At 44.5% G+C, this 22190-nt stretch overlaps 1 protein-coding gene across 1 annotated transcript in view; it reads left to right on the top strand.

Annotated features, from left to right (window-relative positions):
* Positions 1 to 22190, top strand: part of SLCO3A1 (solute carrier organic anion transporter family member 3A1) — a 260725-nt gene that overhangs the window by 235085 nt on the left and 3450 nt on the right. The window contains exon 9 of the mRNA XM_075273273.1: positions 4098 to 4162. Coding sequence (XP_075129374.1) covers positions 4098 to 4162 — 65 coding nt within the window. The remainder of the gene's footprint in view (positions 1 to 4097; positions 4163 to 22190) is intronic.

Here is a 22190-nt window from a genome sequence, read left to right as displayed (position 1 = left end):
TCCAATTAACTCAAAAGAAAAGAAAGAATAAAGAAGTCCATTTTGTAGAGCAGCAGGTTATTACTTATTTTATTGGCCCTATTACCCACTGGTTCTATGTCGGGCCATGTGTTTCGTTCCGAGCTCATTACAGTCGATAGCAGTATTCTATACTTTATATTGAATGTAAGCATGTCTGGGATAAACACATCTAACCTAAGATAAAATGGTAATAATATAAGAGCAGACTAGATGGATCATCTTTTTCTGACATAAACCTTCTATGAATCTGTACGCTGAGATTTTATTTCCTGGCCCTTTGTACCGTACATGTGGGAGCTGCAATAAACATCTGAGATTATATTACAAGTACACGTGTAGCAGCTGTATCTCAAACAGAGGGGGTGCTACGCAAGCATGGCATGTGGCTCTACACTATTTGCCTAGCATGGCCATTATGATACAAAGTAAATTACAGCAGCGATATGCAAACAGCATGGACACAGTACAATTAACATCATAGCATGCCACGCTCATTTCATCTACCGCTACTGCTGTTCATCTGCAGAGATATTGAAGCAGAATAGGAACCAGCCATACCTAGTTATGTAGAAACTTCTAACTTCCACGTGGCATAAACACCGTGATTTGCACATTTTTACAGTCAAAGCAAAGTGGAAGGGACTCTAGTCAATCCCATGCCCACTTTACGGTAAAAACTGCGCTGTGGACACGCCACGATTTACAAAACCAGCGCAGCAGCATGTCAATTATACCTACAGAAACACCAACTGTTTCTCCATAAGTATAATGGAAATAGAAAGACCGCAGAGGAAGAACCACGATGCGTTGCCAATTTTTGCTTCGAGATGTCACGTGGGGTTTTAGCCTTAAACCATTTTTAGGATTTGTCATTTCCTATGGAAAAGAGTTGAGCTGTTTCTGGGGAAAACAAACTTTTCTAATCTTGGACAACCCCTTTAACTTGCTTCATTGTCGTCCACATAATATGACAATATTGAGACATTTTGGGAGAATATTCAGTCCCGAAACACTATTACACCAAAATGGTTTACTTGCGGAGTTACAAAAAACATTTCCCAAAGATAATGACTCACTTTTTATTTTTCAATGACACCATTAGCTAGTGTTAACAATGCTGCTAAATTCCAGAAGTTATTATGCGGCTCGAGATGTAATTATCTCTGCGATGAGCAGCAGCCGCTATTAGAATCCAAGTAATGATTTCTGAAGAGGTTATGGTAACACCCTGATTGGCAGCCAAGTGGCGCTCAAGGGTCCATTCATTAAAGCATTGTGATAATAATCAATGTTCTTCTGCTTCACCATATTGTTCCCTAGTTATGTCTTCTTTTATTATGTAGATAGACAAATATTCACTGTAAACTCAGATAATCCCGAAACAGCAGTGAAGAATTACTGGACGTTCCAAACATTTGGATATTTTTCAATATAAGATAATATAACTGAAAAATTTGTGGTTATAATTATTTTGATTGGTTAAAGGTAGCAAGAAAATAGCTCTAATGGGAATTAAAGGGGTATTCCAGTTAGAACGAATTAGTCACTATCGAAAGGATAAGGAATAACGTGCTGATGGGTGGAGGTCCGACTGCAGGGATCCCTCCTGATCACGAGAACTGGGGTATTTTGTACCTTAGTTTCAAATAGAGGGGCAGGACAACAATACGCTGTGCTCCATTCATTTCAATTGGACTGCTGGAAATAGCCAAGTGCTGTATTTTAACTATTTTCAGATGTCCCATTGAAATTAATGGAGTAATGTTCATTGTCCTTCCTGATACTCCATTTAATACTGGGGTGATTAATTCTCATGATTAGGATACCAGTGGTTGGACCCCCACCAATCAGTAAGTTATCCCCTATACTTTGGATAGGGAGTACTGTACTCCAACTGATATACCCCTTTAATTATGATGGAAGATTTTGGTCCTTAAAGGGGTTTACTTGAAGTAAAGTATTGATGATCTATCTTTAGAATAGAGCATCAATTAAATGAAGTCTACCCCTAACCTAGACCCCAGACATATTCAGCTATTACCACTGTGTTACTTATTAGATTGGCATGGTCCAACTCTTAGGACTATTTTCACTTCACAGATCACATCAAGGAATGGTCATGAATATTTTATTCTCAGAAATTTTGTTGTGTTTGGATCCCGTGTTGCGAAAACTCCACAGGAGCATTTTACAGTACCTGCAAAGTGGATGGAATTCTGGGTAATCCCATCCACACATTGCAGAAAAATATCTGCAGCAGAAATGTGGAAACCCTTGCGTTTTTGTATATAGCAGCATGTCAATTATATCTACAAAAACGCTGGCATTTTCCACATGCGATGCGATTCTGCCATGGTCCTTTCCGCAGCACTTTTTGTCTGCGGTTCATTAAAGGGATTCTACCATTAAAATCACATTTTTTCTCTTTCACATGTAGGAATAGCCTTAAGAAAGGCTATTCTTCTACCTTTAGATGTCTTCTCTGCGTCGCCGTTTGGTAGAAATCACAGTTTTCATCTGTATGCAAATGAGTTCTCTCGCAGCACTGGGGGTGTCCCCAATGCTGCGAGAGAAATCTCCAGCGCCGCCTCCATCATCTTCAGGAATGGCCTCTCTTAGCGTCTTTTTCCAGAGCTGGGTTCAAACTTCTAGGCCTCGGGCAGAGCTGACTGCACATGCCCACAGGCCACAACAAAATGGCTGCTTACTTACTGTGTAATCGGTCATTTTTCTTGTGGCCGTGGGCCTGCGCAGTCTACGTTTTTTGTATAGGTTTAACTGAAACAGAGGAAAACTCTGCAGACTTTCTGAGAAAAGCACAGTGGTAAAAACCACAAATGCATTTCCACAGTGTATTTTCCCGCAGCGATTTTTGCCTACGGCTTGCTACATGGGGCCTTAGCCTATAAGGGTTTATAAGTGTACTATGCTGACACTTGGGAAAACTTCAAGTAAGGCTGCATGCACACGGAGTTACGCCGGGCTTGTAAAAATACTCATTCACAGCCGTACACGCGAGCGCTGCGGACGGCTCCCGAACACTTCCCATTCACTTCAATGGGAGCGCTCGTAACGCCAGCGTAATTCCGTGTGCATGCAGCCTTAAGCTTTTTTTTTAACCCTTAGGGGGAAAAAATCCACATTCAATGCTCAAAGAGGATCAGGTCAAAATTCACGTCTTAAGGTCAAGCCCATCAACATTTCGATGACAGAACGATGTTTTGCATTATGCGACTTACATTTATTTACATGATGACAGCTAATAGTTTTTTGTGGGTTTTTTGCTAATACTGTATTCCATAAAGGGTTTTTCAAATGGCAGAAATTTTCCTAGGTGAAAAATTCAGCTTCAGAAATTTTTCATTGCTGAAAAATGCCGATTTTTCTGCTTGCCAAAATTCCATGTAAAAGTGTGTGTCAAAATCTGCATCAAATTCCACATCTGCCAGGCGTTATTTTCCACCTGTCATTCACTTCAATGGGAGTTGTCAGGCAGAATCTGCCTGAAAATCGATCTAGAACAAATCAGCTAGAGGTAAAATCAGCATCTGACTCCCATTGAAATGAGTGCAGGTTGGTTGGTTTGAGGTGGAATTTTGAGTTGATTAAGAGGCAGAATCAAATTCAGCGCTGAATTCCTTTGTGTGAACATACCCTTACTGTCCAGATGAATTTTGTCTCCCAGTAATGCCTTATTGTATAGTCTTACAGCCGGTTCCTTCTATATCAGTGGTTCTTAACCTTGTTTGAGGCACCGAACCCACCAGTTTCATATGCACATTCACTGAACCCTTCTTTAGTGATAAATCAAATATGATTTTTTTCCAAATTCAAGACATAGGTATATGTTTTTTTACTGGTACACAAAATGAACAGTGCATATGGCCTAGGGTTTGATCGAACCCTGGTTAAGAACCACTGTTCTATATATTGCAGCACATTGCTTTGCCTTTTTTAATGTCTTCCTGACATGTGGCTTTTTCTTGCTGTGACTTTCTTTTCTTCAGTGATCTTGAATAGGTTACACAACTCAATATCTTTCTTTATTCACTGATTCTGTTCTTTCCTTTGTACAGGGCAGTAAGTCCAGAATTGAAGTCATATGCACTGGGTGTTCTGTTTCTTCTTTTGCGTTTAATAGGTAAGTCTCAGTATGTGAAGTTGTAAGATCTGTTCAGCACTGTAGTCAATTGTAGCAGAACATAAAGACTGTGACCTCTACACACATATAAGTGTATAGGATGTGACCAAACACTCGCGTACCCTGGATCAGTTGTGTAAAATATGCTGGATAATAAAATGATAGCCTTCTATGGTCAAGTCGGTGGGAAGTCTGTGGACAGCACTGACCTTTATGATAGGGAATTTTCCCATGGTAATGACATTATGTTAAGCTGTAACTCGACTGCATTGTCAATTCACAGTTGTAAAAGGTTGTCTGACACTATAGAAGAGCAAACACTTTCAGATATTTTTGTTAGAACATATTTAATCTCACCTCATGCAGTTTTGTGCTATGGAAGTGAAACGCTACGGCTGATAACCCATGCAGTGCTTTTAGAGCATCTATAAAGTTAGAAAATTCATCATCTTTCTGAAAAGTACAAAATAATGTTCAACTTAAAAAAAAAATTGTATATACATTTGAAATATAGATGTATCTACTTTTATAGAGTAACTATTATTTAAAGAGGTCCTTTCAGGTCCTCAATAGAGATGAGTGAGTAGTATTCGATCGAATACCTCCCCTGCATAGATACTGGTGTAAAAAAGCACCAGGGAAGTTGGGAGGGGCATTGAATTTTTACTGCGTTTACCGCGTGGTATTCGACCGATTACACCAATAACTATGCGTTTCGGATATTTAATCCTTATTCGTAGCTTATTCGTACGAATAAGGATTAAATATCCGAAACGCGTGAGCTACATTTCCTCTGTACCTACGGAGTATGTGCCACACGGATTTCATTGTGCATTTTTAAATGGAAACTTTCAAATAAATTTTGTGGATTTTAAGAAACTGCAGCTTGCTGGATTTCACTTTGGAACGAATTCACGTATGGAAGAAATAGTCCTGCATCCAGTTCAGTTTTGTGACATGTTAGCAAAACCCTTGCAAGGCTGAAATTTCTAAAACAAACTATGGTCAGCCACACATCTAGCACAGATGTTTATAGGATATAGGATTGTGACACAATATAATGGGACAGTATTGTCTTGAAAAGCTGATGGGTCTCGCTGCTGTATCTCTGAGTCTCAACAATGTAATACATATGACATAATAGTGGTTCAGGGGATTTATTTGCTTCCCTTAATATTATTAAGTCATAAGGTTATAAAGCTTATCCTTTTATTTAGCAATGATTTTGTTTTGTCACTGTGAAATCTACAAGCATATTCACAGCCAAATTTAGTGTTGTTCAACCTCCATTTGAAATCAATGAAAACCATGTAATACATTGTCACACCATGTGGTCCAGAGCAAAATACGCTTTTTGGCTAAGGCCCCACAAAACAAAACAAAACAAGGAACCCATTCAAGTCACACAAAATTCCTCACCATTTTCCTCCATGTGAATGGACCTTAAGAATGCTTCCGAAATTATAATGATAATAGTTTATTTTTGTCAATTACCAAAATGAGAAGTGAAGGAACAAAATGAACATCTAAATCAATATTTGAACACATTTTAAACTCACGTTTTGCCATCAATTCTTCTAGCTAAACTTGCAGAGAGTTGTTGAAGGAACTTAGCAGAAAAGTTGATCCAAACAACTTACCAAAGATGTTCTGTTAATGTAGACTTGCTTAAATCCTTCTGTCTCTTGATGTAATCCCAGACAGACTGGATGATGTTGAGATCAGGGCTCAGTGGGGGCCATATCATCACTTCTAGGACTTTTCCTCCAAAGGCCGGTCACACCAAATATTGATTTCATTTAGATTTCTCTTTTATTCCTCTACTTTAATTTTGTTAATTGATAGAGATGAGCGAACACTAAAATGTTCGAGGTTCGAAATTCGAATCGAACAGCCGCTCACTGTTCGTGTGTTCGAACGGGTTTCGAACCCCATTATAGTCTATGGGGAACATATACTCGTTAAGGGGGAAACCCAAATCCGTGTCTGGAGGGTCACCAAGTCCACTATGACACCCCAGGAAATGATGCCAACACCTCTGGAATGACACTGGGACAGCAGGGGAAGCATGTCTGGGGGCATCTAACACACCAAAGACCCTCTATTACCCCAACATCACAGCCTAACAACTACACACTTTACACACTCAATACCACCTCTCTGACAGTAGGAAAACACCTTGAAACATGTGTATTTGGCACTTGCAGTGAGGAGAGCTTGTCACCAGCAGTGAATTTGGCCCTTGTAGTAAGTTGAGGTTGGCACCAACATTTGTTTTGAAAATCAGGGTGGATTGAGCCTCTAACCAGCAGAGTTTGGGCAAATTCATGGTGGAGGGAGCCTCTAAACACCCCAGTTTGGGCAAATTCATGGTGGAGGGAGCCTCTAACCAGCCCAGTTTGGACCAATTCATGGTGGAGGGAGCCTCTAAAAAACCCAGTTTGGACCAATTCATGGTGGAGGGAGCCTCTAAACAGCCCAGTTTGGACCAATTCATGGTGGAGGGAGCCTCTAAACAGCCCAGTTTGGGCAAATTCATGGTGGAGGGAGCCTCTAACCAGCCCAGTTTGGGCAAATTCATGGTGGAGGGAGCCTCTAAAAAACCCCGTTTGGACCAATTCATGGTGGAGGGAGCCTCTAAACAGCCCAGTTTGGGCAAATTCATGGTGGAGGGAGCCTCTAACCAGCCCAGTTTGGACCAATTCATGGTGGAGGGAGCCTCTAAAAACCCCAGGTTGGACCAATTCATGGTGGAGGGAGCCTCTAAAAACCCCAGTTTGGACCAATTCATGGTGGAGGGAGCCTCTAAAAACCCCAGTTTGGACCAATTCATGCTAGAGGGAGCCTCTAAACAGCCCAGTTTGGGCAAATTCATGGTGGAGGGAGCCTCTAAAAACCCCAGTTTGGACCAATTCATGGTGGAGGGAGCCTCTAAAAACCCCAATTTGGACCAATTCATGGTGGAGGGAGCCTCTAAACAGCCCAGTTTGGGCAAATTCATGGTGGAGGGAGCCTCTAAAAACCCCAGTTTGGACCAATTCATGGTGGAGGGAGCCTCTAAAAACCCCAGTTTGGACCAATTCATGGTGGAGGGAGCCTCTAAAAAACCCAGTTTGGACCAATTCATGGTGGAGGGAGCCTCTAAACAGCCCAGTTTGGGCAAATTCATGGTGGAGGGAGCCTCTAAAAACCCCAGTTTGGACCAATTCATGGTGGAGGGAGCCTCTAAAAACCCCAGTTTGGACCAATTCATGGTGGAGGGAGCCTCTAAAAACCCCAGTTTGGACCAATTCATGGTGGAGGGAGCCTCTAAAAAACCCAGTTTGGACCAATTCATGGTGGAGGGAGCCTCTAACCAGCCCAGTTTGGACCAATTCATGGTGGAGGGAGCCTCTAAAAACCCCAGTTTGGACCAATTCATGGTGGAGGGAGCCTCTAAACAGCCCAGTTTGGACCAATTCATGGTGGAGGGAGCCTCTAAAAACCCCAATTTGGACCAATTCATGGTGGAGGGAGCCTCTAACCAGCCCAGTTTGGACCAATTCATGGTGGAGGGAGCCTCTAACCAGCCCAGTTTGGGCAAATTCATGGTGGAGGGAGCCTCTAAAAACCCCAATTTGGACCAATTCATGGTGGAGGGAGCCTCTAAAAAGCCCAGTTTGGACAAATTCATGGTGGAGGGAGCCTCTAAAAACCCCAGTTTGGACCAATTCATGGTGGAGGGAGCCTCTAAAAAACCCAGTTTGGACCAATTCATGGTGGAGGGAGCCTCTAACCAGCCCAGTTTGGACCAATTCATGGTGGAGGGAGCCTCTAAAACCCCCAGTTTGGACCAATTCATGGTGGAGGGAGCCTCTAAACAGCCCAGTTTGGACCAATTCATGGTGGAGGGAGCCTCTAAAAAACCCAATTTGGACCAATTCATGGTGGAGGGAGCCTCTAACCAGCCCAGTTTGGACCAATTCATGGTGGAGGGAGCCTCTAACCAGCCCAGTTTGGGCAAATTCATGGTGGAGGGAGCCTCTAAAAACCCCAATTTGGACCAATTCATGGTGGAGGGAGCCTCTAAAAACCCCAGTTTGGACCAATTCATGGTGGAGGGAGCCTCTAAAAACCCCAGTTTGGACCAATTCATGGTGGAGGGAGCCTCTAAAAACCCCAGTTTGGACCAATTCATGGTGGAGGGAGCCTCTAAAAAACCCAGTTTGGGCAAATTCATGGTGGAGGGAGCCTCTAACCAGCCCAGTTTGGACCAATTCATGGTGGAGGGAGCCTCTAAAAAACCCAGTTTGGACCAATTCATGGTGGAGGGAGCCTCTAAACAGCCCAGTTTGGACCAATTCATGGTGGAGGGAGCCTCTAAACAGCCCAGTTTGGGCAAATTCATGGTGGAGGGAGCCTCTAACCAGCCCAGTTTGGGCAAATTCATGGTGGAGGGAGCCTCTAAAAACCCCCGTTTGGACCAATTCATGGTGGAGGGAGCCTCTAAACAGCCCAGTTTGGGCAAATTCATGGTGGAGGGAGCCTCTAACCAGCCCAGTTTGGACCAATTCATGGTGGAGGGAGCCTCTAAAAACCCCAGGTTGGACCAATTCATGGTGGAGGGAGCCTCTAAAAACCCCAGTTTGGACCAATTCATGGTGGAGGGAGCCTCTAAAAACCCCAGTTTGGACCAATTCATGCTAGAGGGAGCCTCTAAACAGCCCAGTTTGGGCAAATTCATGGTGGAGGGAGCCTCTAAAAACCCCAGTTTGGACCAATTCATGGTGGAGGGAGCCTCTAAAAACCCCAATTTGGACCAATTCATGGTGGAGGGAGCCTCTAAACAGCCCAGTTTGGGCAAATTCATGGTGGAGGGAGCCTCTAAAAACCCCAGTTTGGACCAATTCATGGTGGAGGGAGCCTCTAAAAACCCCAGTTTGGACCAATTCATGGTGGAGGGAGCCTCTAAAAAACCCAGTTTGGACCAATTCATGGTGGAGGGAGCCTCTAAACAGCCCAGTTTGGGCAAATTCATGGTGGAGGGAGCCTCTAAAAACCCCAGTTTGGACCAATTCATGGTGGAGGGAGCCTCTAAAAACCCCAGTTTGGACCAATTCATGGTGGAGGGAGCCTCTAAAAACCCCAGTTTGGACCAATTCATGGTGGAGGGAGCCTCTAAAAAACCCAGTTTGGACCAATTCATGGTGGAGGGAGCCTCTAACCAGCCCAGTTTGGACCAATTCATGGTGGAGGGAGCCTCTAAAAACCCCAGTTTGGACCAATTCATGGTGGAGGGAGCCTCTAAACAGCCCAGTTTGGACCAATTCATGGTGGAGGGAGCCTCTAAAAACCCCAATTTGGACCAATTCATGGTGGAGGGAGCCTCTAACCAGCCCAGTTTGGACCAATTCATGGTGGAGGGAGCCTCTAACCAGCCCAGTTTGGGCAAATTCATGGTGGAGGGAGCCTCTAAAAACCCCAATTTGGACCAATTCATGGTGGAGGGAGCCTCTAAACAGCCCAGTTTGGACAAATTCATGGTGGAGGGAGCCTCTAAAAACCCCAGTTTGGACCAATTCATGGTGGAGGGAGCCTCTAAAAAACCCAGTTTGGACCAATTCATGGTGGAGGGAGCCTCTAACCAGCCCAGTTTGGACCAATTCATGGTGGAGGGAGCCTCTAAAAACCCCAGTTTGGACCAATTCATGGTGGAGGGAGCCTCTAAACAGCCCAGTTTGGACCAATTCATGGTGGAGGGAGCCTCTAAAAAACCCAATTTGGACCAATTCATGGTGGAGGGAGCCTCTAACCAGCCCAGTTTGGACCAATTCATGGTGGAGGGAGCCTCTAACCAGCCCAGTTTGGGCAAATTCATGGTGGAGGGAGCCTCTAAAAACCCCAATTTGGACCAATTCATGGTGGAGGGAGCCTCTAAAAACCCCAGTTTGGACCAATTCATGGTGGAGGGAGCCTCTAAAAACCCCAGTTTGGACCAATTCATGGTGGAGGGAGCCTCTAAAAACCCCAGTTTGGACCAATTCATGGTGGAGGGAGCCTCTAAAAAACCCAGTTTGGACCAATTCATGGTGGAGGGAGCCTCTAACCAGCCCAGTTTGGACCAATTCATGGTGGAGGGAGCCTCTAAAAACCCCAGTTTGGACCAATTCATGGTGGAGGGAGCCTCTAAACAGCCCAGGTTGGGCAAATTCATGGTGGAGGGAGCCTCTAAAAACCCCAGTTTGGACCAATTCATGGTGGAGGGAGCCTCTAAAAACCCCAGTTTGGACCAATTCATGGTGGAGGGAGCCTCTAAAAACCCCAGTTTGGACCAATTCATGGTGGAGGGAGCCTCTAAAAAACCCAGTTTGGACCAATTCATGGTGGAGGGAGCCTCTAACCAGCCCAGTTTGGACCAATTCATGGTGGAGGGAGCCTCTAAAAACCCCAGTTTGGACCAATTCATGGTGGAGGGAGCCTCTAAACAGCCCAGTTTGGACCAATTCATGGTGGAGGGAGCCTCTAAAAACCCCAATTTGGACCAATTCATGGTGGAGGGAGCCTCTAACCAGCCCAGTTTGGGCAAATTCATGGTGGAGGGAGCCTCTAAAAACCCCAATTTGGACCAATTCATGGTGGAGGGAGCCTCTAAACAGCCCAGTATTGGCAAATTCATGGTGGAGGGAGCCTCTAAAAACCCCAGTTTGGACCAATTCATGGTGGAGGGAGCCTCTAACCAGCCCAGTTTGGGCAAATTCTTGGTGGAGGGAGCCTCTAACCAGCAGAGTTGTGGGAAAGCAGGGTGGAGGGAGCCTCTAACCAGCAGAGTTGGTGGAAATCAGGGTGGAGGGAGCCTCTAACCAGCAGAGTTGGGGGAAATCATGTTGGAGGGAGCCTAGTATTAGCAGAATTGTGCAACGCTTATGGTGGATGAGTATGAGGATGCGGAGGAATTGGAGAGGTTGAGTACAGACATGGAGTTTCATGTTGGGGTGCTTTACACAGGTGGGCACAAAAATGAAGGCTCTATCCAGTGGTGGTTCATTTTTATCAAAGTGAGCCGGTCGGCACTCTCAGCTGACAGACGGGTGCGCTTGTCAGTGATGATGCCACCGGCTGCACTGAACACCCTCTCAGATAGGACGCTGGCGGCAGGACAGGACAGCACCTCCAAGGCATATAGGGCAAGTTCAAGCCACAGGTCCAACTTCGACACCCAATACGTGTAGGGCGCAGAGGGGTCGGAGAGGACAGGGCTGTGGTCGGAAAGGTATTCCCGCAACATGCGCCTATACTTCTCACGCCTGGTGACACTAGGACCCTCTGTGGCGGCACTTTGGTGAGGGGGTGCCATCAAGGTGTCCCAGACCTTAGACAGTGTGCCCCTCGTTTGTGTGGACCGGTGAGAACTTGGTCGCCTACTGGAGGAACTGTCCTCCCTGCCGCCAACGTCACATGCTGGAAACATCTCCATCATATTCTGCACCAATTGCCTGTGGCAAGCATTGATGCGATTGGCCCTCCCCTCTACCGGAATAAAAGACGAGATGTTGTTTTTATACCGGGGGTCAAGGATAGCAAAGATCCAGTACTGGTTGTCCTCCATGATTTTGACAATACGCTTGTCGGTTGTAAAGCACCCCAACATGAACTCAGCCATGTCTGCCACAGTGTTAGTTGGCATGACTCCTCTGGCCCCACCGGAAAGTTCAATCTCCATTTCCTCCTCATCCTCCATGTCTACCCATCCGCGCTGCAACAATGGGACGATTCGAAGTTGCCCGGAAGCCTCCTGTATCACCATCACATCATCGGACAACTCTTCTTCCTCCTCCTCCTCCTCCATTAAACGCGATGAAGCGGACAGATGTGTGGACCTACTCTCCAGCTGTGACGGATCGGATGCTATCCCTGACTCCTCTGTGTGATCTGAGTTATCCCTGATGTCAATCAGGGATTCTCTCAGAACACACAAGAGCGGGATTGTAAGGCTCACCATCGCATCCTCAGAGCTCACCCTCCTTGTGGACTCCTCAAACACCCGTAGGATTTCACAAAGGTCTCTCATCCATGGCCACTCATGGATGAGAAACTGAGGCAGCTGACTTTGTGGCACCCTAGGGTTTTGTAGCTGGTATTCCATCAAAGGTCTCTGCTGCTCAACCACTCTATTCAACATCTGAAACGTTGAGTTCCAGCGTGTGGGGACGTCGCACAAAAGCCGGTGTTGTGGCACATGCAGGCGTTGCTGGAGAGATTTTAAGCTAGCAGCGGCTACTGTCGACTTGCGAAAGTGGGCGCACATGCGCCGCACTTTCACCAGTAGCTCTGGAACATTGGGGTAGCTCTTTAGGAAACGTTGCACCACTAGGTTGAAGACGTGGGCCAGGCATGGAACATGTTGGAGTCCGGCAAGCTCCAGAGCTGCTACCAGGTTCCGGCCGTTATCACAAACGACCATGCCTGGGCCCAGGTGCAGCGGCTCAAACCATATTGCCGTCTCATCGAGAAGGGCATCCCTCACCTCGGAGGCAGTGTGCTGTCTGTCCCCCAAGCTGATCAGCTTCAGCACAGCCTGCTGACGTCTACCAACGCCAGTGCTGCAACGTTTCCAACTCGTAGCTGGGGTCAATCTAACAGCGGAGGAGGAGGCGGTGGCGGAGGAGGAGGCGGTGGCGGAGGAGGAGGCGGTAGAGGAGGAGGAGGAGGGGGGTGTTCTTCTCGTGTCCCTGCCAGGAATGTTAGGCGGGGAGACGAGGTACACCGGGCCAGTTTGGGAAGCAGTCCCAGCCTCAACTACATTCACCCAGTGTGCCGTCAGTGAAATGTAGCGTCCCTGTCCGCATGCACTTGTCCACGCGTCGGTGGTCAAGTGGACCTTTGTGCAAAGCGCGGAACTAAGGGCCCGCCTGATGTTGAGTGACACGTGCTGGTGCAAGGCGGGGACGGCACACCGGGAGAAGTAGTGACGGCTAGGGACGGCATAGCGAGGTGCCGCAGTTGCCATCAGGTCCAGGAAGGCAGGAGTTTCAACAAGCCGGAACGCCAACATCTCCTGGGCCAGCAGTTTAGCGATGTTGGCGTTCAAGGCTTGCGCGTGTGGGTGGTTAGCAGTGTATTTCTGCCGCCGCTCCAATGTCTGAGAGATGGTGGGTTGTTGTAAAGAAGCGCCTGATGGTGCCTTTGATGGTGCAGGAGAAGGAGATAAGACAGGAACAGGGGAGGATGAGGGAGAAGTCAACAAAGTGGCGGAGGCAGATGAAGTGGTGTCCTGGCTCGTCCTCTGGAGTGCATCGCCAGCACAGTCAGCAGTGGCAGTGGCAGAGGCAGTGGCAGTGGCAGTGGCGTGAACGGCAGGCGGCCTTTGTCCTGCCGTTGCTGCCTGCCACTGATTCCAGTGCTTGGATTCCAAATGACGGCGCATTGAAGTGGTGGACAGGTTGCTCTTCTCAGAGCCCCTAATCAATTTCGAGAGGCAAATTGTGCAGACAACACTATATCTGTCCTCGGCGCATTCCTTGAAAAAACTCCACACCTTCGAGAAACGTGCCCTCGAGGTGGGAGTTTTTCGGGGCTGGGTACGAACTGGAACATCTTGGGAGATTCCGGGTGTGGCCTGGCTTCGCCTAAGCTGCTGACCTCTGCCTCTGCCTCTAGCTACCCTTTTTGGTGCTGCACTTGCCTCAACATCCCCACTACTTTCCCCGCTTGACATCCCCCCTGTCCAGGTCGGGTCAGTGTCCTCATCATCCACCACTTCCTCTTCCAACTCCTGTCTCATCTCCTCCTCCCGCACAATGCGCCGGTCAACTGGATGCCCTGACGGCAACTGCGTCACATCATCGTCGATGAGGGTGGGTTGCTGGTCATCCACCACCAAATCGAACGGAGATGGAGGAGACTCTAGTGTTTGAGCATCTGGACACAGATGCTCCTCTGTTAGGTTCGTGGAATCGTGACGTGGAGAGGCAGGTTGAGGGACAATGAAAGGAGCGGAGAACAGCTCTGGGGAGCAGGGACAGTTGGGGTTATTGTTCTGTGAAGCTTGGGAATTTTGGGAGGAAGGAGGACAAGACTGTTGGGTAATAGGAGGAGAGGAGGCAGAGTCTGACTGGCTGCTGGACAATGTGCTGTAAGCGTTCTCTGACAGCCATTGCAAGACCTGTTCCTGGTTCTCGGGCCTACTAAGGTTTGTACCCTGCAGTTTAGTTAATGTGGCAAGCAACCCTGGCACTGTGGAGTGGCGCAATGCTTGCTGCCCCACAGGAGTAGGCACGGGACGCCCTGTGGCTTCACTGCTACCTTGCTCCCCAGAACCATTCCCCCGACCTCGCCCACGGCCTCGTCCACGTCCCTTTCCGGGAGCCTTGCGCATTTTGAATTCCCAGTTAGAAATTGGCACTATATACCAGTAGCAAAAATTGTGGGTGCACGTAACCCCAATATATTCTTTGAATTCCCAGTCAGACAATGGCACTATATACCAGTAGCAAGAAATGAGGGTATTTATAACCCCAATATATTCTTTGAATTACCAGTCAGAAACTGGCACTATATGGCAGTAGCAAGAAATGAGGGTATTTATAACCCCAATATATTCTTTGAATTCCCAGTCAGACAATGGCACTGTATACCAGTAGTAAAAATTGTGGGTGCACGTAACCCCAATATATTCTTTGAATTACCAGTCAGAAACTGGCACTATATGGCAGTAGCAAGAAATGAGGGTATTTGTAACCCCAATATATTCTTTGAATTCCCAGTCAGAAACTGGCACTGTATACCAGTAGTAAAAATTGTGGGTGCACGTAACCCCAATATATTCTTTGAATTCCCAGTCAGACAATGGCACTATATACCAGTAGCAAGAAATGAGGGTATTTATAACCCCAATATATTCTTTGAATTCCCAGTCAGAAACTGGCACTATATGGCAGTAGCAAGAAATGAGGGTATTTATAACCCCAATATATTCTTTGAATTCCCAGTCAGACAATGGCACTGTATACCAGTAGTAAAAATTGTGGGTGCACGTAACCCCAATATATTCTTTGAATTACCAGTCAGAAACTGGCACTATATGGCAGTAGCAAGAAATGAGGGTATTTGTAACCCCAATATATTCTTTGAATTACCAGTCAGAAACTGGCACTATATGGCAGTAGCAAGAAATGAGGGTATTTGTAACCCCAATATATTCTTTGAATTACCAGTCAGAAACTGGCACTATATGGCAGTAGCAAGAAATGAGGGTATTTGTAACCCCAATATATTCTTTGAATTCCCAGTCAGAAACTGGCACTGTATACCAGTAGTAAAAATTGTGGGTGCACGTAACCCCAATATATTCTTTGAATTCCCAGTCAGACAATGGCACTATATACCAGTAGCAAGAAATGAGGGTATTTATAACCCCAATATATTCTTTGAATTACCAGTCAGAAACTGGCACTATATGGCAGTAGCAAGAAATAAGGGTATTTGTAACCCCAATATATTCTTTGAATTCCCAGTCAGAAACTGGCACTGTATACCAGTAGTAAAAATTGTGGGTGCACGTAACCCCAATATATTCTTTGAATTCCCAGTCAGACAATGGCACTATATACCAGTAGCAAGAAATGAGGGTATTTATAACCCCAATATATTCTTTGAATTCCCAGTCAGACAATGGCACTGTATACCAGTAGTAAAAATTGTGGGTGCACGTAACCCCAATATATTCTTTGAATTACCAGTCAGAAACTGGCACTATATGGCAGTAGCAAGAAATGAGGGTATTTGTAACCCCAATATATTCTTTGAATTCCCAGTCAGAAACTGGCACTGTATACCAGTAGTAAAAATTGTGGGTGCACGTAACCCCAATATATTCTTTGAATTCCCAGTCAGACAATGGCACTATATACCAGTAGCAAGAAATGAGGGTATTTATAACCCCAATATATTCTTTGAATTCCCAGTCAGACAATGGCACTGTATACCAGTAGTAAAAATTGTGGGTGCACGTAACCCCAATATATTCTTTGAATTCCCAGTCAGAAACTGGCACTATATGGCAGTAGCAAGAAATGAGGGTATTTATAACCCCAATATATTCTTTGAATTCCCAGTCAGACAATGGCACTGTATACCAGTAGTAAAAATTGTGGGTGCACGTAACCCCAATATATTCTTTGAATTCCCAGTCAGACAATGGCACTATATGGCAGTAGCAAGAAATGAGGGTATTTATAACCCCAATATATTCTTTGAATTACCAGTCAGAAACTGGCACTATATGGCAGTAGCAAGAAATGAGGGTATTTATAACCCCAATATATTCTTTGAATTCCCAGTCAGAAACTGGCACTGTATACCAGTAGTAAAAATTGTGGGTGCACGTAACCCCAATATATTCTTTGAATTCCCAGTCAGACAATGGCACTATATGGCAGTAGCAAAAATAGTGGGTGTATATAGCCCCAATTCTATTGCTAGGGGACTTGCAGGGCATTTCTGGGGTGAAGGTGGGGGGGCACACCGTTGGAACGGGTATCGGGGGTATATATCGGGTATACGGGAATACACTGACAGTGTATTCCATTCAGGATCCTGGGAAAGCTGGGTTGCGGCGATTGAGCCCGTCAGTGCCACGTTACACTGACAAGCTTCTCCCTGGAATTTAGCTCTTACAAGAGCTGTTGTGGTTGTCTTCTCCTTCCTATCCTAGCCTGTCCCTGCCTACCCAGAATCTAAGCCCTAGCTAGCTGGACGGAAACCTCCGTCCTCGGTGAATTGCAAGCTCAGAATGACGCGAACCTGGGCGGCGCTGTTCTTTTAAATTAGAGGTCACATGTTTTCGGCAGCCAATGGGTTTTGCCTACTTTTCTCAACGTCACCGGTGTCGTAGTTCCTGTCCCACCTACCCTGCGCTGTTATTGGAGCAAAAAAGGCGCCAGGGAAGGTGGGAGGGGAATCGAGTAATGGCGCACTTTACCACGCGGTGTTCGATTCGATTCGAACATGCCGAACAGCCTAATATCCGATCGAACATGAGTTCGATAGAACACTGTTCGCTCATCTCTATTAATTGACAAAATAAACTAAGAACATTTCTATATATTTGAATGTATTCTTGTATTCTAATATTTTTCCACACCTGCCTAAAACTTTATTATTTGTGGTCTAGAATGATCCGTGACCCTTCGTCTAGTGAAAAAATAAAGAGAGCACAGCAGGCATTCCTTTCAAAATATGTTTTCCTCAGTACAGTGTATACTACTCCATTATTAAACATGGATGATTTCTACAATAGATAATCCAGGGCTTTATTCTAAGTGGTGCCCTTTTGTGGCCCTGACATCCCATGTCTTTAGATTGATGTCTGGACTGAATGTCAGTTTATTATATGGTGGTGATAATAACATATAATGCTGAATGCTATCATAGTTAGCAAAATGTACGCTTACATTGCACAAAAATTCAACAAGCTAACCACTCAAATCAGCATCACACGAACGGTAAAATTGCAGAAATTTCTACACTAAATCTTTTAAAGGGATTCTACCATTAAAATCAATTTTTTTCTCTTTTACACGTAGGAATAGCCTTAAGAAAGGCTATTCTTCTCATACCTTTAGATATCTTCTCCATGCTGCCATTTGGTATAAATCCTGGTTTTCGTTGGTATGCAAATGAGTTCTCTTGCAGCACTGGAGGTGGGCCCCAGTGCTCAAACAGCACTGAGGGCATCCCCAATGCTGTGAGAGAACTCTCCAGTGACGCCTCCATCTTCTTCAGGAACGTCCCCTTCACGCGTCTTCTTCCGGCGGTGGCGGTCAAACTTCTAGGCATCGGGCAGAGCCAACTGTGCATGCTCGCGACCACAAGAAAAATGGTCTCTTGCACAGTAAGTGGCCATTTCTTGACCTCTAGCGCTGGAAGAAGACGCGTGAAGAGGACGTTCCTGAAGAAGATGTAGGCATTGCTGGAGAGTTCTCTCGCAGAATTGGGGATGCCCCAAGTGCTGTTTGAGCGCTCTGGTCCGCCCCAGTGCAGTGAGAGAACTCATTTGCATATTGACGAAAACTGGGATTTGTACCAAACGGCAGGGCGGAGAAGACATCTAAAGCTAGAAGACAAATAGCCTTTCTTAAGGCTATTCCTACGTGTCAACGAGAAAAAAAAATTTTAATGGTAGAATGCCTTTAAGTGTGTAGAGACAAGTAGGTACCCCGATCCACCCACTAGTGATTACCAGCTTTCTCCCTATGGACACGCTTGAGGAGATAAGCTGTCAACCAGTGGTGGGAGGTCAGTGGAATGCCAACATTCATAAGTGCAGAGATTCACCATTCAGCTCCTGCATGGTGAATCTCAAGCTCAAGCTCAGAATAGCAGATAGAAAAGGATACTAGGAGTCATAGCAACTAAAAGAAAAAGGAAGACTTCAGGATCATATTTTGTTGATTATACAGCCTGCGGTTGCTGGACACAAGGAGAAGGCACAGCATGTAGACATTACAGGCAGAATAAGCTTTTGCAGAGGTATGGGGCAAGATAACATGTGACAATTCCTTGGTAGGTAATAAGATCTCATGGTCTTAATCACAATATGCCCCATCTTTCATCACAAGCCTTCCTCCTTTATTCTTACCACTGTCACATGTTCTATCCACCCAAAGAAGTCTGAAGCCATCCAGGGAGACAAGGGTGCAGATCATTCCTCTGTACTTTATCTGCCTCTCTTGTCCATGCTTCGCTTAGCTCGTAGGGGAATGGTAGGTTCCTAGGCTGTAACAAAGCTTGCACGTGTACACAGGAAATTCCAGTCTGTCGGCTGCAGCCATCTTCCAAGCATAAACAATAGACACAAAGGATACCTTTGAAACAATCCGTTTTTTTCAGTCCAGATAGTTAGTTATTCATAGTGCAAAGATACTTGAGTAGACAATTTTGTAAATACAGACAGAAAAGAGTGAAAAGGGAAAGATAAAGGTTGCTCTCAGCTTGGAGCTTCTGTAACAGGCAGACACTCACACGGTACCATCTTGGATATGCTACTATCTACTAAGACTAAAAGGTGGCAAAACAGTAAAGTCACAGTGGAATAAACAGATCAGGCACTGTGAATGCAGTATATTTAGTGTGAGGCCCCACATTACGGAAACCTTTTTTTGTTGCAGATTTTGATGCTTTTTTGTGAGCCAAAGCCAATAATGGCTACAAAAGGAATGAGAAATATATAGGACACAGTTATACTTCAACCTTCTGCTCAAACCACTGCTGGCTTTGGCTCAAAAAACTGCAGCAAAATCTGCAACTGCGTTTCCGCAATGTGGGGCCTCAGCCTAAAAGATTCCCTTGAAAAAATTCCAAAGTGGCACTACAATATTATGTCATTTGGATACTTCTATGTACCAACAATAAAATGGCAAAACATACAATAAAATCACAATGGAATAAACAGTTCAGGCTCCATGAAGGCAGTTCTATATTTATAACGTTAGTGTTTTCCTCATGTATCCCAATGCAGATTAAGTTTAGCTAACAAAAAAACCTAATAAACAATACAAAATAATACTGGGCCGTTAACAGATCCCAAGGTTTAATTTATGACTTCGAAGTCATCTATGCTCCACTGTGGGTGATGTTCGCAATTATAATAATTGAGCAATAATTTTTACATGTGTTTTCAAGAGCAAATAGGAAAACATAATGATACAGAATAATAGTTGTACAAGCTTTAAGCCCTTGAATATTACTTTTCAGCAGCAGGATTGAAAGTAAATTATTGTTCATTCCTTTAATACCCATTACAATTATACTAATGACTCCAGGCAAAGTAAATATACAATTATATGGCAACTTGTTTTGTTGCCAGGCAATAAATATATTGAGAGGTTTAATGGTGGCTTTAAAAATTCTATTGTCTTTTTAGCACAATGAACGCTGAGACTTAGTTTATACTCAGGTGAACACATCTATACAAAGATCTTGGAAATCCACTTATGTTACAAAGCATTGTAAAGAAAGCATACATTAAGATATTTAAGAGAAGAAAGAACAACAATGCCTTCTCAGTTGGGCCCATCTGCTATTTTTAGTGATGAAAACTACTTTAAGATATAGGAAAATCTGTATCTAAGACTTGGAAACTCCTGAAAATGTTAGCGTTTCTCACCCACAAAACACTAAGTAAGTAGATGCCCAGTGGAGGTGTGGGAATGTAACAGTCAAGGTGATCATAACATCACCATGACTGGCCTCTTCCAGCATCCTGGCCTCTTCCAGCTTTTTGCTGATGTCACATGAGTTGGGGTCACCACTGAATCCTGTGATTGGGCCTCAGTGATCACATGGAATGCGCCAACATCTTGATGCTTTGACCCAGTGTCATGACTTTGATGCCCACCTCATGACCCAGCTTCACTTTGATCCAACACCATGAAATTGAATCACCCCAAGTTACCCCAGAGCATGTGTAAAGATACCCAGAAGAGGTGAGGCAAGATGAGTATAATGGATGTTATGTCTAAAAAGACCCCAATCAATAATAACACTTATCGCTGTTTTTGTCAATATGCAGTTGAGCTCTTTGGAGCAAGGAGGGATTTCGCTGTTTACCTCTTTGGAGAATTGTCACCTCTCTCGTTCTTCTAAAGAGCTTCTTTGAATATTAACCAAAACAGTGAAAAACTCAGGTACTGATTCACAAGAGAAAACACAGCTAGATTCAGCTCGCTGTAACCTATTTATCTGGGGAATTGGGTGGATATGCTGGGTTCTGCTGAGTGACTCTCTTTTGATAATGTGAATACGAACATGCAGATACAATAAACCCATGGCTGTGATAGACAGATAAAGATGGCCCTGCCCATGAGGACCTCTGAGAGGGAAAGAAGAGGCTGGAATTTGCTAAAATGTATGTGTTGGGAGAAAGTCTTGTGTGGAAATACATCATATAAAGAGAAATGTTGATGTGAGGAACAGGCAAGAGTAGAGCAGAGAAGAAGGCTTTGTACATGTGAGGAGGTAGCTTATGTTACATTTATATCACATATAAATGACATTTACATTAGGCTAAAACTACCTTTCCCTTTAAGATATTTGTGCTTAAACACCACTTTAACACTCTTTATCTGATCCCAAATTTAAAAAATGATTGTTTGTAAATAGAATTCCTTGAAATGTCCTCAGCCATGGTTGTTGGATGGAGCAGCATTAATATTGGCAAAAAATGTATACTATTTTGCACAGATTTTTTGAAAAAAAAGGCTCTCTTGGACTGAGATTTTTTGGAAGGTAATGCTCTTACAAATGCTACTTGTGTTCTGTATTATTATTATTATTATTATTATTGTTTTTTTATTGTTTTTAACTATGAAACAAGATTAATATACTTTATGGTACTAAAATATTTTTGAATGCAAACCAGACCAAGACACAAATGTAAAGCTTTGTCCAGCAAGCCAGATATATGAGATTTCATGTGTTTGGAGCAACATAGTGAGAAAGTGCCATCTTTCATAAGCATTTGTAGTATGAGTTCTGAAGATAGAAATTAGTGAGACTGAATCCAAATCACAAAGACTTAGTGAATATTAATGAGACTTGGCAGGCAAGACACCACGACTAGCTGCCGTATCTGGCAGTCATGACAACTAGGTCACCTACTTCCAGCTTCACAAATGTTCTCTGGGGACCCTCCGATATTTAACAGATTATGAACTGAATTTAGCTCCTTTATGAGCAAAGGGATTCCTTAATTTTTCTACCCATCAAATACTTGTCTCATACAGCTCCCTGAGGTTCTCCATGTTATGATCTGAATCTCCGACAAAGAATTGTGTACTGCTTCTTGCTAAAGGCAAAAATTACGGTCTTGACACGTAAATAGCAAACACCTGTTGATTATTCAATGGACAATATAAGAATGAGAACTCTCCGTCATTTACGATCCTGGTCTTTACAAGTAATGATTAGAAGGATAATAAATTGCGTACCACGCACACAGCTCTTGTCTGCTTTACAATGCTGAGCCATAGGCAGTACAATTTTAATAAGC

The sequence above is a fragment of the Leptodactylus fuscus genome, chromosome 5, assembly GCF_031893055.1.
Source record: "Leptodactylus fuscus isolate aLepFus1 chromosome 5, aLepFus1.hap2, whole genome shotgun sequence".
Taxonomy (NCBI): Eukaryota; Metazoa; Chordata; class Amphibia; order Anura; family Leptodactylidae; genus Leptodactylus; species Leptodactylus fuscus.
The sequence above is the reverse complement of the archived record's forward strand: the minus strand, read 5'-3'. Positions and strand labels throughout refer to the sequence as shown.